This window comes from Saccostrea echinata, unplaced genomic scaffold (genome assembly GCF_033153115.1).
Source record: "Saccostrea echinata isolate AGI-Se365-2 ecotype Australia unplaced genomic scaffold, CSIRO_AGI_Sech_v1 ptg000011l, whole genome shotgun sequence".
NCBI lineage: Eukaryota > Metazoa > Mollusca > Bivalvia > Ostreida > Ostreidae > Saccostrea > Saccostrea echinata.
In genome coordinates, this window is record NW_026889760.1 from 415,136 (window position 1) to 435,226 (window position 20,091).

Consider the following 20,091-nt stretch of genomic DNA (forward strand, 5'->3'; position numbering starts at 1 on the left):
AAAGACTCCTCGGTCCAAGCAAAATTTTGTGATAGAAAGAATAAATCCTGTGTCTGAATTATATGTTATCGTACAATTTTTGCATTGTTTTTCTTATGATATAGGCAGGGACTTTAGTATATATAGGTCCCTGATGTAGGTCAATAATCCGTGTAAAGTAATCAGTGGTACACTTTTAAACATTTCTCATGTACTTTTTAGGAAATGAGTCAAATGGATTTTATGGGTGTTTTGTACTACACTGTACATTAATGGCCCCAAGTGTTAGATTAATTACACTATATTATCGTTAGGAGAGGGATTGACAAGCTATAACTTTTAATAGTAATTAGATTTAAAATGCGGTAAAATAATTTCATTTTAGACAGATGATTTCTACTTGGTAGATACTTGTACATGTATTTAGAAAAACGTTGGATAATACAATAGCTTTATTCCAATATGTAGTTTACAAGCAGTCTGAAGAATCCACAAACATAAGCTGAAATGAGTAACTGAGAAAATTTTAATGGGTACTTGATTATTGTTCGACTAAAGCACCCGATTATTTGACTTGTCTATCTTTGTGTTACTGACATCCCTATCACAGACATACAACGTAAAGTATATAGTCTAAAATATCAATTCAAAATGGTATTAGAAAAAATGAATGAAGCATCCTACTATAATGTATTCTTTTATATCTAAATATTTTAGGAAAATAAAAAATAAATGCAAATGTCTTTACACATATGTAAATTTTAGTAAATATTTGGCCACTCACTGAAAGACAATTGAAGTTTTATTGACTGGGATATCTAATATATGACTATAGTTATAAACATGCCATTCACCCAGATATAGTTTTGTTTACCACATGCTCGAGCAGTCTTGCCAGTGAGTTGCTTTAGAAAAGAGAGGTGTAAGTAAACTGCGTTGTACTAAGAGAAGTGATAGATCACAATTCGGTGTTCTTGCAGTGTACATAAATCAGTTCGTTTTGGAGTGGTTGTAATCATGCTGAGACACAATAAGGCGGCATATAAACATCACGGAACGCTCCAAGGCAGTATGGATGCTTGAAGCTGGCTAAATACAACGGTACGTTACAATAAGACGCCATGTTTTACAAAGCGTCATCAGTCATCTATGCAACCAGTTTTTGCAGACGGGTAATATCCAAAGAAGACCAAAATCAGGGCGTCAAAAGTGTACCACGGCCCGTAAAGACATTTCTGTGGCCAAATTGCCTAAAAGAAAACCCTTCCAAAGTGCAGTAAAGCTAAACTCTGACAACAAGAGAGCAACAGAGAGAAAGTTTTGTATCAGGCGGTGAGAAACAAACTACTTCAGGCTAATCTTAAAGCTTGGAAGCCAGCCGTACGTTCAAATTAAAATTGGAGGCCGACTTGTAAATGAGAACCTCGTAAGAGAATATATACAGCAAATGGATTGGCAAAGCCCTTCTCCTGACCTCAACCCAACTGAACATGCTTGGGACATTCCTCAGCAACGCAATTCAGCTCATCCAACACTTCCCCAGAGTCGTCAAGAACTTTTGACTGCAAGAGAAATAACAACAGCATGAGAAAGCATTGTAAGGCTGTCATTTCTTTGCAGGGAGGTCATAACAATACCGACAAACATAGTGAAAAGACAAAGGGTCTGATTTTTTTTATGTTTACAGGTATGCTAGAAATGGTGCGTTTTTCGGTATGCATATGAAGAATGCATTGAGATTTTTGCTTCAAATTGATTTTTAAGCCCCTGAATAATATGAAGAAAATACGAAATGAAAAGCAACCTTTTCTCTTTGCAAGAGTGCAAATAACGTTTATCTATGATCCCTAACATTTTTGTCCAGTACATATCGATTTATGATTATATAATAACTTTACAAAAATTCAGTTTAAAATGTTGTCTATTTGCGCACGTCTATATTCTGTTGATTTCTTCATGGAACGTGCTGCGCGTCAATACAAAGGTCTCATACCGCACGACAGGACAGGGGATGCTTTATCTTCCAAGGCACCTTATCCTACCCCTGGTGTTTTCAAGGATCCGTGTTTCTTTACCTGTTCACGCTTTGCATTCTTTCCTGGATTTATGCGACTGACCACTGTTTGTTATCTTAACCTTTTACATACAGGATGTTTCAAAATATAAGTTACGTTTTGAATCTACAAATTGACAAACACAAGAAAAAGATACAGACAAATGTTTTCATCAAATCAATCTTTGTATCCATTAGATTCATTTTTACAATTACCAACCATAAAATTAAACACAGGACAAAATCTCAACCATTAATGATAATTTTTGAGATCCGAAATTCCGACATTTTTTTTTACGTTGAATTTCAGGACGTCAAAAGCTCACATTTTCTACAGGAACTCCGCCTAATTCAACTACAAGAGAAAGTTTCGTCTTGAAAATTTCAAGATCGTTGTACATATCTTTCCTGAGACACTCCAAATTTTAAGTTTTGTTTCTTTTTGAGCTTATTCACTTTTTGTGATTTAGGATTGTAGACCCTATTATTAAGGACCCCCCCCCCCCACACACACACACAAAGGCCCAAAGATATAAATCTGAGGGATACAGGGGTCAAACTCTTTACTGTGTTGCATTATTGATAATTTATACGTTGATAACTTATATGTCAGACTTATTTCATATTTCAACGTTCAATATACCCTGTACAGTGGGAATGCTGATATTGCCGTCAATATTACGAGGCATCGTACCAACCTCAGGATAACCTTTTCTTTGGATGCTTGTTTATTTATAATTTGGACAATTTCTGACATAAAGGAATTTTTTTTGTTCCTTAGCCCCATCCCCATACCTCCAGTTATAACAATGAGGACTAACTCCTTAATGGCTATTTTGATTTACATTCATTTTTTTTTCAAGACACAAAAGTAACAAAATTTAAACCAAGACGAAATTATATCGTCTACAGTAGGTTAAACTATTTCAAGTCCATATGCCAATCACGCATTTGAACTTTCAATACTCGTAGGTACCACGGGACCACCAGTTTGCCTTTTTTAAAAAATATATTTTCAACTCCCTTGGTACGTGCTTGCAATGACCATGTCACTCTAAGGTATAGACTTAATGAGTGTTGTTTGTGTTCTACAGTGAAATGGTAACTTTTGAAAAAAAATCGATGTGTAAACTACTCTCTAAAATGAATTGCTAGTTTGTACTTCGTGCGTTGTTCTGACTGACTAAGAGCACGTGTAATATGAAATTGCTCTTATATTACCTAGGACTTTCTTGGACTTATTAAACCTAATTATGAATTAATGTCGTATATAAAACATATGAAATACTATCGTTATATAATGCCATGACCAGTGAAAGCTATAAAAGGGTACTTGCAATTATGTTGACCCATACATCTGTCTTTTCAAGGAAATCACTGACCCATTATCAGTATAGTTAAAGTAAGATAAAGAACCACGCAAGCTAACTCTCGATTCACGCCTAAATTTTACACCCATTTAATACAATATAAATGGCAGTTTGGCCATTAAAACTTGATTGAATGCAAAAAAGAGTTCATTATTAATTGATTAATGATTTTAAAAGCATTGTCAAAAACTTAATTCCTCTTATTTACTACTCTTTTCAAAAGGGGGGTTGAAAATGTTTTCCAATGAAATCAGGCTTTGAAAATTGCTAGATTTTCAAAAAGGCATGGAAATAGAAAAATGACTCTTAAAACTTTCCGTATGTTTAAGGTATGTAAAATTTATCTGGCAGCTTCTAACCACATCTGTAATAAAGCTACATTTAAGGAAATAACCCAATATCTGGGCAGCTGGCAATAAATATTTCGGACATCTGCATGTTAAGGCATTACAATGAATTAAACACAAATTGATGTAAGGTATGTTTGGTATATCAAGTATGGAGAGGGCTTAAGTAAAATAGGAGCTAGATCTGTTGTGTTTATTTAAAATTACAAATTGTGCGACACATTTCACGAGATATTCATTTGGTATTTAGAAGCGAGACAAAATCTTTACGAATTTTTTCTATTGTTCTATATTTCGTCTAATTACTCAGATAAACAAGAGAAATAAAATTTCGCAAGCAAAAAGCCTAGCGTAGGAACGCAGAAATAAAGTTCTCACACCTAAACAAATTACATAAAGGACAAGTTTTAAGATTTACGACCAAAGGAACCCCACTCAATTTCATCTACTTAACCAAACAATTGTATAAGTTACAAAACACCACGAAACGACAGACGTGTGTCGTATATATATTTCCAATAATAATCCTGAATATACATTGATACTTGTATGGGCTGTATGCATACTATGAAACCAAGGGAAATAAAACTGATACAGTGTAAGGAAGTTTTACGATAAAACTTTATTAGTTAAAAAATTCCACATGGATATTACATTAATGATTCTTCCTAGTCTAATCTAATATTGATATGAAGGTTTCGAAGTGTAACAGGAAGCAGAAAGAAACTTAACTTTTTGAGATTAACGTTCATTTTGGCTTCTTTTAGTAAGTCCTTTTTTCTAATTCTTACAGTTTTAAAATAGTCAATTTTATATAGAAATTATTTAAATTTAGGCAATGGGGTATGTTTTTAATGACATCTTATGAGGACCGGTCCCGGTTGCCTAGTGGTAGGGCACTTAAGCTTGCTTCGTCAACAGAAGGTCCGTTGTAATGAAGAATTTTGACCCTGGTTGAAAATTGACCCAAGGTTCATTTTTCAACGTTGAATATTGAACCGGGGATGGCTTTTCAACGATGGAAATTGCCATTAAATTTATACCCGGGGCCAATTTTCAATAGCTTGGTAATTTTTTTTCTCGGCAATTATGATATCAACGCTTTGAATTATGACCCTGTTGAATATTGACCCAAACTACAGCGGTGATTTTATTAACGTTTTTACTCTGCTTCAGAATTTGATTTTCTTAATAATAAGATCGGACTAAAATCAGCAAATCAATAGCATTCCGAACACATTAGATAAGTTATTTATTGTTCAGGACACAGTATATCGTATCTCATGGTCATTTGTGACGAAAGTTATTAAAGATGGACTACTAATATGTCAATTATCTTCCTACTTTCAGATGTCTATCATGATATACAGCTTTTTGTATAATGGTGTTTAGGAAAGTTTTGCAATGGCTTAGCTGTTTTTCGAACTTTGGGTAAAATTTGGAATCTATCACTTTCTGCATCGGTAAAACAGCTCTCTGTACATACGTCAACAGGACGACAAAAATAAACGGATTTAAAGTATTGACCTGTATGTATCTGAAACCTATATTCGAATTATTTGATTATAAAGTGATTCTATTAACAAATAAGTTGATGATACATGATATCAGAATTTTTATTGCAAGTCAAAATTTCACAAATACTATGGTCGATACAATGGCTTATTAAAAATATAGACTGCTGTAAAGGAGATAATTCAGACGTACTTTGCTACATATTCAAGAGATGGTGCAAATGAAATTAATGTGGATTTTCAGACACTTTTAGATAATTTCAAATTACAATTTTCCCCCAAAGTCAGTAACATCAAAGCGTATGATTTTCAACACTTTCTGCAAATATTGCTAATGATAAACTTCAGATAAGGCTCTTGATATCAAAGACAACTGATTTTTCAAGAAAAATTGAACTCGGGAATTTTGCCATCTTGTGATTGATCATTATAAAGTAATTTCGTTAGAAATTATTCTGACTCTACACACAAGTGCTCTGAGGTTGATATTAAAAAGATGTTGGAGTTTCTCTTTGACAATATCTATTTAGTCTTAGGAATCCGTGTTTTATCAATTTACAGTAATTACTTTAATTCATTTGTCAATTCGATATATCAGAGTGAACTCGAAATAAAAGACATCAGAGAGTCTGACATATCTGTCTCATATTAAGCATCAACTGTTGTTCGGTCACATCCGCCTTGTGCTCCTTGTCATGATCGATGAAACTGAGAAATCCGTGGTCAGTTCAGTATGAAAGTTACAATCTGTGCGACAGATGTCAATCAACATTCGACCTAACAACAGATTATATCTGTAAACAAGGTCATTGAATCGAGAATAGAATTTGCAAAATTTTGACTTTAAATGAGATTATCAATACCCTTGTATCATTAATTTACTTGCCAGTAGTCCGTCTCGTCTTTCGAAATTGTTCGTACAAAAAAACATGGTCTTTCGTCTCTACTAGTATTGCCTGTGGCGATAATAAACAAAACGTTTGCTATAATTATATTAAATGAAACTAGTAAACAGTGATTGCATATCAAAGGGTTGTTCGCAAAATTAAAAAGGAAATAAAGTAACATATCTTTAGAAATTTCAAGAGCTTCCTTTTTAGAATGAGTTGATGCTTGTATGGTACAAATTGTCCACTTCAAATTGAAATATTTCAATGTACTTGTTAATCTAAAGAAAAGAAAAAAAATTCAGCAAACAGCTCCATAGGAAGAAAATTCAGGGGTATCTTTAGGGGAAGGGAGAAACTTTTGTAGGCATTCAACAAGAAAAACAAAATAGAAAAAAATGATTAAGGTGTAAGTTTATCCAACCTATTTGAAAAGGAAATACATATGCCTTGTTGACTTACATTGTTCAATACCTGTAATTTTACATTCAATTTCAGCTTTTATTGCAATGAGTCTGGGAAATCGCACAGCTGCAGTTTTGAGTATTTTGATGATAATTGAAGGATATATGGACTGTTGTACATCTCAGCCAAAGTGTAGATGTTTCAGCAACTATTCCTTGAACAATATTTTCGCTGACTGTTCCAATCTAGGCCTAATATTGTCTCCATATTTCTGGTCAAATGTAACAGAAATTGATCTCAGCAAAAATGCATTAACCGAGCTCCCAAACAGGACGATGCTTCCAGATGATGTAACTTATTTGGATCTTTCCTATAACTCTATCTCGACATTTAAAAACAACTCATTCAAAAGATTGTCGAAGCTTTCAGTTTTGAAATTGAATTCGAATTCGTTTCGAATGACTGAAAATCTAGATATAAGTCTCTTCGCAGATTTGATTAACATTAAAAACATAGATTTATCCGACAACAATGAACTCACTTTTCAAATCATGCCAATATTGGCATATGGACTTCAAAATTCCACTATTGCATCCCTTCGGGTGAATAAAATTCATTGCACATTTGGATTAGGTACAAAAATCAGAATAAAGGATGTTCGATATCTTAAACATACCAATCTTAGAGAACTGCATTTGTCAAGCAACAGAATTGAATTGGTGGAGAATGGAGTCTTCGATTTTTTTCCAGAAACACTTAAGAGAATATCATTTGCTGACAACAGGCTGACATTTGGGGTATTTGCCTTAGAACTTAGATCATTAAAAGGCCTGGAATGGCTAAACGGAAGTGCACAGTATTTAACCCATGATCCAGCTGAATTTATTCAACACTTAATATCTCCATGTGAAGATGAAAAAGAATATCTACCAAGCACGCACATTGATAAGCATAAGAATAGAAATTTAAAAGAACTACAGAAATCTTTTCCAAATAATGTGATTACAGGTATTCCAATGCCACAAAATATAAAAACGGTGTTTTTCAATGAAAGTGGAATTCGGTATAAAATACCAGAAATATCTTTTTCCGAAAACAGTTTGGAGGAGATATATTTACAAAACAACATTCTATCTACATGGGATGGTCCTATAAAAGGACTAGAAAGTCTTCGAATACTGAATTTGTCAAACAATTTTTGCTCAACAGTCAAAAAAACCTTTTTTCAGTTCCTTGGTAATCTTTCAGAATTATATCTCAGGAACAACTTATTGGGTTTTAGTTTGTCACCGGACGCAGAAGGACAAATCTTTGCAAATTTGAAACGCTTGATTCGATTGGATCTTAAAACAAATAGAATTTCAAATTTACCAATTCAAGTTTTTAAAAATCTTGAGAACCTAAAAGATTTGGACCTGGCGGACAATGCACTTGGCGAAGTACGCTTTACCATTGCTAATTTAAAGCAAATGCAGTTTCTTGATTTATCAGGAAATCAAATCCAGTTTCTTTCAGACACAAATATAAACGAATTTGACCGACATTCAGATAAAGTAAAATTATCGTTAAATCTTTTAAATAACCCGATTATATGTAATTGTAAAACATTGACATTTCTAAGGTGGATGGTAAAAAATCATGAAACTGAAAAGATCAATTTTAAGTCATTTAAAAACTATTCCTGCACAACGTCTTCCCACAGTAGCCCCTTAAAATTTTCAAAAATTAAAGAACACATAAAAAAACTTGAAATAGAATGCAGTCATTATACTCATTTGATTATCACTGTGACGATTTTTATTTTCATTTTCTTATGTATTCTCTTTAGTGGGTTGTTGTATCGATATAGATGGAAACTTCGTTATTTTTACTATATGACTAAAAGCCGATATCATGGATATAAATCTGTTAAAAGTGAAAGCCAATCAGATTTCAAATATGACGCTTTTGTTTCCTATGCAGAAGAAGATATGCCGTTTGTACAGAAAATGGTTTCGGAATTAGAAACAAATAATGGGATACGCTTGTGTATTCATAGTCGAGATTTTGTTCCAGGATATGATATTTCCGAAAATATAATCACTGCCATCAACAAAAGTAGGAAAACAGTCGTTATATTGTCTCCAAACTTCATCAAGTCCAGCTGGTGTATGTATGAACTTCATATCGCAAAGATGGAAGAAATATATTCGAGGGAAAATGAATGCGTTCTCCTTTTGATATTTTATGACGCAGTTCCCGTGGATAAAATACCTTTAAGTATTATGGATCTTATCAAGCAAAAGTCGTACATTGAATTTCCTAACGATGATTATGGGGATCCGGTATTCTGGAGGAAAGTTTCTGAAAGCCTTAATGATGAAATATTTTAACATATTGTAAATATTGTAATGAATTTAAGTTAAGAGGGTATTGGTCTTCAGCAGGTGTGTTGTTTATTTTTGAATGTAAATATTCTTCGTAAAATTTGTCAGATTGTATAAATTCTTATTCTTTACGAATAAAAATATATTTTCCCCAACGCAAACATGGCAATCAAGGTTTCATTGAGATATTCCTTGAAGTGCGATATTGCTACAAGTATTATGTAAACAAATCGAACTTAAATTTAGTGAAGAGTTTTATGAAAGACTTTTTGTTTAACTTGAAGTTTCGTATTTACTGTAAAGGCTATTGCTGGTTATTTTCTTTTGTAATTAGCCTGTTCTGTGAAGGCTCTAAAGTACTAGTTCATATACGTACGCAGACTGAAATGTATTAATGAATATATTATGTGTTAAGTAAAACTCTATTCTAATACTTACACCGAAAGAAATATAAGAATATGAATTCGACTTCCTTTGAATTTGAATACATGTGAGTGTTTTTCTAACATGTAAATACACTATGGGACTTGGATAGCAAATATTTTGGAATGCAGAGGAGGGAATGTATCCCGGTATATTAAAAATGAATATGTATTTCAGTCCACAAAAGTAAAATAACATCAGATGCAGACACATTTAACGTTTAAAATTGCATGAGTTATCTCCTCCAGTATAGAGTATACCTGAAGTTGATTGTTTTTTGCACGTAGAGCGATGTTACAGAAGATTCAGAAAGATGTTACGGAAAATATATATATATATATATATATATATATAATTATAAATTGCAGTAAAAGATAACAAGAGGATAATGACTGGCAGGTATTATTAGAAAATTTGGAAAACTGATTTTAAGCAAAACTGTATATATTAGCCCTAAAACATGTTTTTTCATTAGAAAAATGTATGCATTTCAACCATGATTAGTACTTTTGTAAATCATGTCCTTTTACAATGTTTCATGTATGATTTTATCATAATTTGTAAAATGTAAGAGCCAATAAAAAAGAAAGAAATTCTTTGCACTCGCTGATTTTTCAAAAGTGTTTGCCTTAATTAAGTAACTATACCATGTTATCCTATAGCTGTTAATTTAATTATGTAATATAATACTATGATATCATAAGTGTAATGATTAGCATATAAATAGATATAAGATAACATTTTTTGACAAGACAAGGTAATGTAAACTTTTTCATTTTCAATGTAATCTAACATTTTCCTATGTGCATAACTTTCGTAAAGAATTTTCTGCTGTGGTCGATCAGCCAAATATACCCATCTTCTTTCTTTTCTAATTCTTTTTTTTTAGTGCAACGAATCAATTTCAAGTATGTTTATAAACCTTATTACCCCCCTCTCCCCTTTTCAAAGTTTTGATTATTGTAAGTTTTAATGTGTCTTTAATGAACATGCTCTTCGTATGGACAATTTCTAAAACGAGGTAAATTATTGACAAACAAGTTGATGAAACAAGAATATCAGCAGTCTCGTTTAAAGTCATCATTTCTTAAGTTTAATGGTCGATACAATGACCTTGTCAGGAAATACAATTTATCATTTAGTCAAATGCTGACTGACGTTTTTCATACTAATTGTTAGGCCATTATTTACACAATGAATTGTCGACGGATTTTTCCGTTATTTCCCGATCATGACAAGGAGCACACGGCGGGTGTGACCGGTCGGCAGGGGATGCTCACTCCTCCATGACACCTGATCCCACCTCTGATGTTTTGGAGGTCCGTGTTTCCTCTGCACCTATTTTGTAATGTTTAATGGACTTTTGAGCTTGAATACTGTTCGTTATCTCCATATATTTCATCTACAGTGAGGCACAAATTTAATGGCGTCCAGTGTTAGATCAATTACATGTATGACCGTCAGAGGATAGACAAGCAACTACTTTTGATAGTATTTGATGAAGTATATTTCGATTCAAAAATGCAATAAAAAATAAGTTCAATTAAGACAGATAATTTGTACTTGTCAGATACTTGTACATGTATTTAGAAATACGTTGGATGTTACTTTATTCGAATATGTAGTTAACAAGCAGTCTGAAAATTCACAAGCATAAACTGAAATGAGAAAATACTTTCAATGTGAACTTGACTATCGTTCAACTGAAGCCTCTCTTTATTTGACTAGTCTATCCGAGTGAAACTGACATCCCAAATACAGGCATAAAGCATATAGTTTATTGTCTAAAATCACAATTAAAATTTTTATGAGACAAAATGAGCATCTTACTATAATGTATTTTTTTCTGTCTGAATATTTTACCAAAATGAAGAAATAAATGCAAAAGTCTTTACATTTCGGTAAATGCTAGTAAATTATTGACCACTGAAATACAACTGAAGTTATATTGACCGGGATATCTAATATATGACTAGCCACTGTGTATCTCATTGAATCTAGTCATATTTAATCATTATTGCTTGGATTTATATTCAAGCCAATAAATATTAGTATTTTTTATATGCGATATTTTGTATCATTTTCTAAAAACAATCAATTGCAATCATATGTTGATGTTTCATTTATTTCTGATGTGTCAATAAGAATCGACACTGTTAACAGTTAGCAAAATTTATAATTTTGATTAAAAGTTAAAAGTATAAAAATGGGTTAAAATTATAAAAATGTACTTTGCTAAGACATCTATTACAGAATCAAATTTGATTAATCGCAATATGCTACCAAACTGTGGATTAATATTTTATAATTGTTCATAAATATGTGCCGAAAGTAACTTTATTTGCTTTGCTGCTATGGAGAATTTGCTGTTGCCATGGAGATAAGTATCTTTACAATATTTGTTTGGTTTGCAAAGGTGTCTCAGATATATATTTTCTTACTTTAAACTGTGTTTTTATACTCTCAGATAACAATTTATTAGATTATAATGTTCACATTGTACAATTTTCCATTTTTATTTATCAAAACATCCATTTTTGTTGCTAAGCAACAGATTGGAATTTTCAAAAAACACACCTTTTTGAATTTAAAGTCCAAAAGAGACATTCCTCAGCTTTTATGCGAAATATTTGCAACTCCTGTATTAAACCAGAAGTTTGAGTATTAAGACTTTGAAAAGTACCAAAATCAACAAAAATGCTGAATCAGCAAAAAACACAAAACATGCATATCTACCCATGTCTAGTACAGATATATCTCAAAATCTTATTTCTATGTAATGCATTGTGAAAACACTTTAAATGTTTATCTTTACGATAAGAATAAATAAGAAGAAATTCTTAGATATTCACAATAAATTTCAAGCCCTAAAGATTAGTGATTTTTTTGTCCATACACATGGAAAATTGACTTGTTGCTATGGAAATGTCTTTTGTCATGTTTCCGTAGTAACCATGACCCAAAACTTTTTTCACTTTGCATACATGGATTATAGCACAAGAGAAATCTATGTGTTGAAAATCATCAAATTCTGAGAACCCTCATGATTCACTTTCAAACCTACGTTGCCTGATTCTTACAGAGACTTGCACTTAAGCATTGATTAATTATTTTTTTAAAAAGATATAGTCTTTTAACTGTAATGGTGTGTGCAAACAAATTGAGGTACGACCTTACGCGCGTTATGAAAATTTGTTTGCTCACACCGTTGAAGTTATGAGATTTTAAGTTTTAAAAATAATGATTCAATGCTTACATTTACGTTTTTAACTCCTTGCCTTGACTGCGAATGTGATTAATAATTCACAATTCCTGTATTATCCTTTGAGTAAGTTACAATTTATGGAAGAGCCGTTGCAACAGCTTCTGTTCAATGCGAGCGTGAATTTTGATCTTCGCTTATGACGTTGCACTTCCACTTCGTTCAACGTTTGTGAAATTAAAATAAAAACACACTTTAATTTTTTGACTCCCTGTCCGTGTTATGGTGTTTTGAATGCCATAGCTTTCCTCACACTTTATAATCAAAATACATGTTGAATATAAGTAACATTCTATCATAAAGAGGTTCGTTCCTGAGCTTTTGAGCAGATTTTTGTACTGATGTCTATTTAAAAAAAAATCTGCGTAATGTTTAAAGTCTTACAATAAACTTGGATTCTACAATGCATATTAAACTATAATCATTGATATTGAAAGGGCATAATTAAGTTAAATTCGGAAGTTTAATTGATAAACATATCTTCAGCACCTTTTTTTACTGTATGTTATAAGGTTTCAAACCTTGAGAGATTCCACTATCTATATTACAAGGGCGTAATTAAAGTAAATTCGGAAGTTTAATTGATGAATATATCTTCAACACCTTTTGTATTGTATGTTATAAGGCTTCAAACCTAGACAGATTTCACTATTTAATTCCTAAAAACATCTTTATAAAACCGCTTGCTGATAATTTTTTTTCTGATCGACTGAAATTATTTCAGAAATAAAAATATAATCATTTACAAGATTTTATACTATTCTATTGGCAGCGCTTTTATCAATATGGCTTTTAGGTTTTTCGGTTTATGTTTAAGAGCTTATCACAATAAAATTAATTGATTGTATGCCCGTGAACCATATTGATTTATGATAATATGATAGCTTTACAAGAATGAATTTAGCTGAAAATGTTATCTACATGTATTTGTGCACGTCTATATTCTGTTGATTTCCTCATGGTACAGGCTGTGCGTCAGTACAATGGTCTCATCCCGCTGGGGATGCTTAATCTTCCAAGGCTCATTATCCTACCCCTGGTGTTATCAAGGATCCGTGATTTTTTTTTACCTGTTCACGCTTTGCATTCTTTCCTGGATTTATGAACTGATCACTGTTTAATATCATAACCTTTTACATACAGGATGTTTCATAATATGTGTTACGTTTTGAATCTACAAATTGACAAACGCAAGAAAATTTAGATACAGACAAGTGTTTTCACCAATTCAATGCAAGTATCCATTAGATTCATTATGGACATAAATCAGCCATATTATTAAACACTGGACAAAATCTCAAACATTAACAAAAATTAGTGATATCCAAAACTGCGTCATTTTGTTACGATGAATTCCCCAAGGTCAAAAGCTCACATTTTCTAAAGAAACCCCGCCTACTTGAACTACAAGAGAAATTTGTTTCTTGAAATTTTCATATCTTTGCTGATTCACTCCTTATTTAATTTGTTTCTTTTTAGCTTATTCCGTATATGTAATTTAGGATAGTAGACTCTATTCTTTAGAAACTCCCCATAAAAAAGCCAAAGAAAAGAGATCTGAGGGACGCAGGGGTCAAACTCTTTAAGGTATTGCATTATTAATAATTTATATGTTGATAACATCATTTCATATTTGAAAGTTCAATATACACTGTGCACTGGAAATGCGATATTACAATCATAAATGTCTGAAAATATCTGGTATTTTTTCTGAGGAAATTGCTAAACTATTAAGAGTGTCAACTTCAACTTAAAAATCTTATGTTCTTGAAATCCTTAGTCTTCTTGGAATATCCTGTCATTTATTGCATTTTTTTGCATATTACACGTCCCTGTCCTTTAAAACTTTATACTAACCTTCTTGATAAACATCCCTACAAAGCTTTTTCTCTCGAAATATTTTCTTTCATCAACATCTGAATGAATTTTTCAATTTGTGTTGATGAAAGAGCGTTACCATGCAACAAGATGTTCTTGAGTAATATCTACGTAATTCCATAAAATAATGAAATAATGACAAAGGCGTTTATATCACAATTCAACATCGTAATATCACGATTTCCTTGATTGTCTTAAATGGAACAAAATTCCGGATTTGATTCTTAATATGATATATTATGGTTTGTAGTAAAACATAATAGGTAAGAAAAATAATTCAATTTAAAATGTAACATATGTTATGAAACACCCTGTACCAATTCAAGTAGGGATATCAATTTCATTCGGTTCACCTAGTCGAGTCAAGTGTTACTCGTTAAAATAATTTCTTCAAATCAGGATGGATAACCAGAGAGCTACAATGCCACCCATTGAAAAAAGTGTATATCTTTTGCGCACAAAAATGTACCCTGTTTCATTCTCGATTTATTTCTCTGTATATTTAAGTTGCCATTTCAAAATATTATAAATCATATGTTCTTAAAATATTCTTTTACTACTTCCTATGTTATATTCAAAAATATGTATTGAAATAATTTTACCACGTATTCTCTCAAAGTAAATTTCTTTCTTATCCGGATCATCTTTTTAAGTGGAAGAAAAAAAAACCTTTCTAGCAAGGGTTACTTTTATTTACTTAATCGGGATTTTGTATTGGAGCGTGTGTAATTTTTTCAGCATCAAATTTCTCTTAATTTCAATATATTTTTCAAAAGAAATATTTCAATTTTGGTGTTATCAATTTAAAGACTAACGTAATTAGTTTAACATATTGCATTTCCTGGAGAAAAAAAAAATGTACCTGTAGATGACATCAGATGTCATTTTCTTGTATTTTAATATCGCGCTGTTATTTGCTCGAATAGGTTATCTTTGATAGACACATTCGACCCGCGGTATTAAAAAGGATTTCTTTATTTGTGACCTTAAGTTGGTTTTCATTCAAAACAGGAAATATATCATGTTCGATGTTACTTTAATTTGCTTGATTTTGTAAAGGAAAAAATAAAAGATTTAAATACATTTAGTTACATACTCAAACTACCAGTTAAAAAAACTTTTGAATTTATACAATTATGAAATAATAATTTGAAAAGATAAAAATTAAGCCAACATATTTTTGTTTGCATGACACAAACTAATTTTCTTAATAAGTCAAGCATGCACATTAAGTCACACCAAGGAAGTTTTAAATCGATGCTTTCTTTTCAAAGTGTTTGGTTTCAATGCCCGATCGTTAAATATCATTGCACATTGTTTAAAACAGAAAATTAGTGCATAGTGGATAAAGCAGTAAATAGGATGAAAATGTGTTTTCTTTTTGGTACGTAAAAACTTTCAGATCACATAATACTTAATTGCTAAGGTTATAAAGATAATTATGCTAACGTTTGAAAAGTTATCAAACCATAACAATAATAATCAATGAACATTACATTTGGTATCAAAATAATTTACTATTATATAAAAAAAGACTAATGAACAAAGGACAACTCCAGTTTTAACAATTATATAAAATTGTTTGGATCGCTTCTATGATTTAAAAACTTAGAAATTCGTAACGCTTTAAAAAGGCATTGAACTTTATAAAGATTTACAATACTGCTGGCTGGATTTGTAACTTTATTTTATGTGGCATTAATTCCTGACTAAATTACGACGACTAAATTATATGACAAACGAGATGACTTCAGCTTTTCCATTGTCAAATTTCCTTATTTATGTAGTAATAACCCACTATCACTTGCATATATCCCCAAACTCAATCGATCCTCACGAGCATGCTCCTAGTATAATTAATTTTTAAACCGATTCAGGCTACTGACAGAGAAGTTGATGTTACAGGGATTTCAACAACCTCGTTTAATGTCAGCATTTTGTAAATTCTATGGCTGTTATGATGACCTTGTTAGCAAATATAACTTGTAATTGGGTCGTATTGTGACTGACTTGTTATATATCAATTGTTAGACTTTTGTTTTATATTGAGTTTGACTACGGAATGTTTCGTCTACCTTTTTTTGGTGAAACAGCATAATAAATATCACACGTTAAGCTTTTATGATGTCTAAGGATGTTCAGCAAAACTGTCATTCCGATAAATGTAATATGTACTGACAGAAAAATGCGAGTCACTTACGAAAAATTTACATTGTAAACAATTGTTGGCTGGGAAAGGGATGAATTAAAAAAAAGGAAATTACTAAGTTTCTTTAGAACAGATAATATGATGAAAGATTGTATTACTTCGTATTCATACGATAAGGAAATAGTTTTGCAAGGCAAACATTGTTTGTTAAAACCTTTTGAATAGAACGAAACTAGGTTTATGAAGCATTTTTTTCAAGTAAAAAAAATTCAATCAGCTAATCTTTGATTGTCATAATCTTTTATCCTTATTATCATTTTTAAACAGATGTGGATTTCAGGAATCTAGCTATGGATATAATAATCATGCTGATGCTACTTAGAGGCGGTGTGGATGGTGGTAAATGTGCCCCTGCATCATCATGTCGATGTCATTATTCTCAAAGAGATATTTACGCCGACTGTTCTAATCTGGGTCTTATAAGGTCACCTTCATTCTGGTCAAATGTGACGGGAATCAATTTATGTTACAATTATTTGACTAAACTTCCGAACAGATCAAACATTCCAGATAACTTAACTTACTTGGATCTTTCTCATAATGTCATAAATGAATTCAACAACGACGCTTTTCAAGGACTGCAAAAGCTTACAGATCTTAAATTGCACTCTAATGAACTTAGGATTACAAGTAACCTATCAAAAACATTTTTGCGGATTTAATCAACATTAGAAACCTAGATTTATCCAACAACAAAGAACTAACTTTTCGGGTCATGCCTTTCTTGACCAGCCTACAAAACTCCACTATTGAAGTTCTTCGTTTGAATAAAATCCACTGTACATTTGGATTAGGCGTAGAACTAAAGAAAGATGATTTGAGATTTTTTCAATACACCAACCTAAGAGAGATCCATATTTCAAGCAATAGAATAGAGCTTTTTGAAAATACTGCACTTTCTTTATTACCTGATAGTCTGAAAAGAGTATCAGTCGCTGATAACAACCTCTCATTTGGATATTACGTGTTTGACATGTTTTCCATGAAAGGATTAGAATGGTTGGATGCAAGCTTGCAAGGTATGACCCACAGCCGTTATGAATCTATCTATCAAAGACCATATAGTGATACTTTGGTGAAAGAAGCAAAGTCTCTTTCTATGTCAAAGGAATTTTTATTCAACACTTCTGATTCTGGAAATAAATCAATGTTTAGTAAAAATATAATGCAAATAATAAAGGTGAAAAATGTTGACACCTTTGAGTGGAAAACTTTGTCAAATAATGGAACAAAAATACCTATACCAGAGAATCTAAAAACAATATTTTTCAATCGAAGCGGACTAAATTATGAAATACAAAGCATTAGATTCATGAGGAATAAAGTGGAGAACTTATATTTACAAGACAACAATATTTTATATTCCTGGATAGGTCCAATCAGTGGAATCATCAATTTAAAAATAGTTAATCCGAAAGTTTCTTTCAGAACGCTGTTTCCCTACAGAAATTATACCTGAGTAACAACTTGTTAGTTTTCAGTCTATTGCCTGATTCAGATGGAAAAATATTCAGAAATCTAAAAAGTTTGCGTGTTGTAGATTTAAAGGCAAATAAAATTTCCTACTTACCTAATGATGTGTTCAAAAATCTTGAAAACCTTGAGTATTTAGACCTTAGTAGCAATTTACTAACTGGAATTGATTTTGATATTAGATATTTAAAGTCCCCACAGTATCTTGATCTATCCATGAATCAAATTCAGTATCTCTCTGATAAAGATACGAAAGCGGTAGATCAACATGGAATAGGGAAAACTATAAGAATAAACCTTTCTGGAAATCCTATTTTGTGCACATGCAAGAGTCTGAAATTTCTAACATGGACTATTCATGGACAAACATCAGGGAAAATAATATTTATGTCATATGATCAATACTTTTGCAAGAAATCTCATGGAGGACAAATAATGAATTTCACTAATATCAATAAAGAAATTGAAAGGTTGAAGATGAAATGTAATACCTATACAGCTGTAATAATTATTATGTCCACGCTTATTTTACTTTTCGTTTTGGCTTTTACGATTGGACTTCTATATAGATATAGATGGAAACTACGGTACTTTTTTTTACATGACTAAAAGTCGTTATCATGGCTTCAAATCTTTGAGGGATGAAAATCAATCAGATTTCAGTTACGATGCTTTTGTTTCCTATGCTGATGAGGATTTGCCGTTTGTTCAGAAAACGATTTCAGAATTAGAAGGGAATAATGAAATACGTCTATGTATTCATCATCGAGATTTCGCGCCTGGGTATGACATTGCTGAGAACATAATAACTGCTGTCAACAAAAGCAGAAAAACAATAATAATTTTATCGCCAAACTTCATCAGGTCAAGCTGGTGTATGTATGAAATGCATATCGGTAAAATGGAAGACATATATTCTCGCGATGACCAAAGTGTTCTGATGATTATTTATTATCAATCGATTTCTATCGGCAAAATACCAATACAAATTATGGATGTAATAAAACAGAAATCGTACATTGAGTTCCCAGATGACAAATACGGTGACATAATATTTTGGAAGAAAGTTCGAGAAACTGTTAAGAATGTTTATAACTTGTAGTTTGTAGAAAAGTATTTCAAAGCATTTTTGCAGTGCAGGGATCGTATATGCATGTATTTTGTTAGAACATCGATACTGATTTTTAAAAAAAAATCCTTTGGTAAAATAAGTGAATGAGAATGCCATTCATTCTCTGGGAAGCACTGCTAGAGGCAGTATTCAATTACTTAATTTCAGCATCACAGTTTCGGATCTCTGAAATGCTTTATATAATAATTTATTCGAATGTAATTAATCGAAAAGATTTCTGAGTTTGTTTTTTTTATTTGCTGATAAAAAAATCTCTACAGTTTTCTAAAGCTAGTAGATAAATGCCGATTTTTAGCCGCTCAGTGGTAGCTATGGTAATCGTGATTTTGCTTGCTTATAATGCTGATGCTGACTATCTAATGCTGATGCTAAATCTTTGAAAGTTTGCGTATTTTATATCTATAAGTGAACAACATTTTCTATTCACCAGATGTTGCGTTTAAGGCCAGCAAAACCTTGAATATTTGAATCTGAAAAAGCAATTAGCTTACTGGAGTTGATTTTGATATTGCATATTTGGGGGCCTTAAATTAACGTCTTTTATTCATGAATCAAATTCAGTATTCTTCTCATACAGTATGAAAGCTTTAGATCAATTTACAAATGAAAAACTATAAAAATAAACCTTTTTAGAGATCCAATTTTGTGAGGATGAAAAAATATGAAATATTTTACATGAGTAAGACAAACTTTGAGGAAATTAATATTCAAATTTAACGAGAAACACTTTTGCAAGAAGAATTATCGGATGGACAAGTTTTTGATTTCACTAGCACAGATAAAGAAATTGAGT

The 20,091-nt window shown here is 31.7% G+C and overlaps 1 protein-coding gene across 1 annotated transcript; it reads left to right on the top strand.

Moving 5' to 3' along the window:
* The first annotated feature begins 6,890 nt into the window (after positions 1-6,890).
* Positions 6,891-18,602, top strand: LOC133184841 (toll-like receptor 4). The gene is made up of 4 exons (XM_061319920.1): positions 6,891-7,563; positions 8,518-8,879; positions 18,122-18,366; positions 18,581-18,602. The coding sequence occupies exons 1-4, from the start codon at positions 6,891-6,893 to the stop codon at positions 18,600-18,602; spliced, it is 1,302 nt and encodes a 433-aa protein (XP_061175904.1).
* Positions 18,603-20,091: the final 1,489 nt, after the last annotated feature.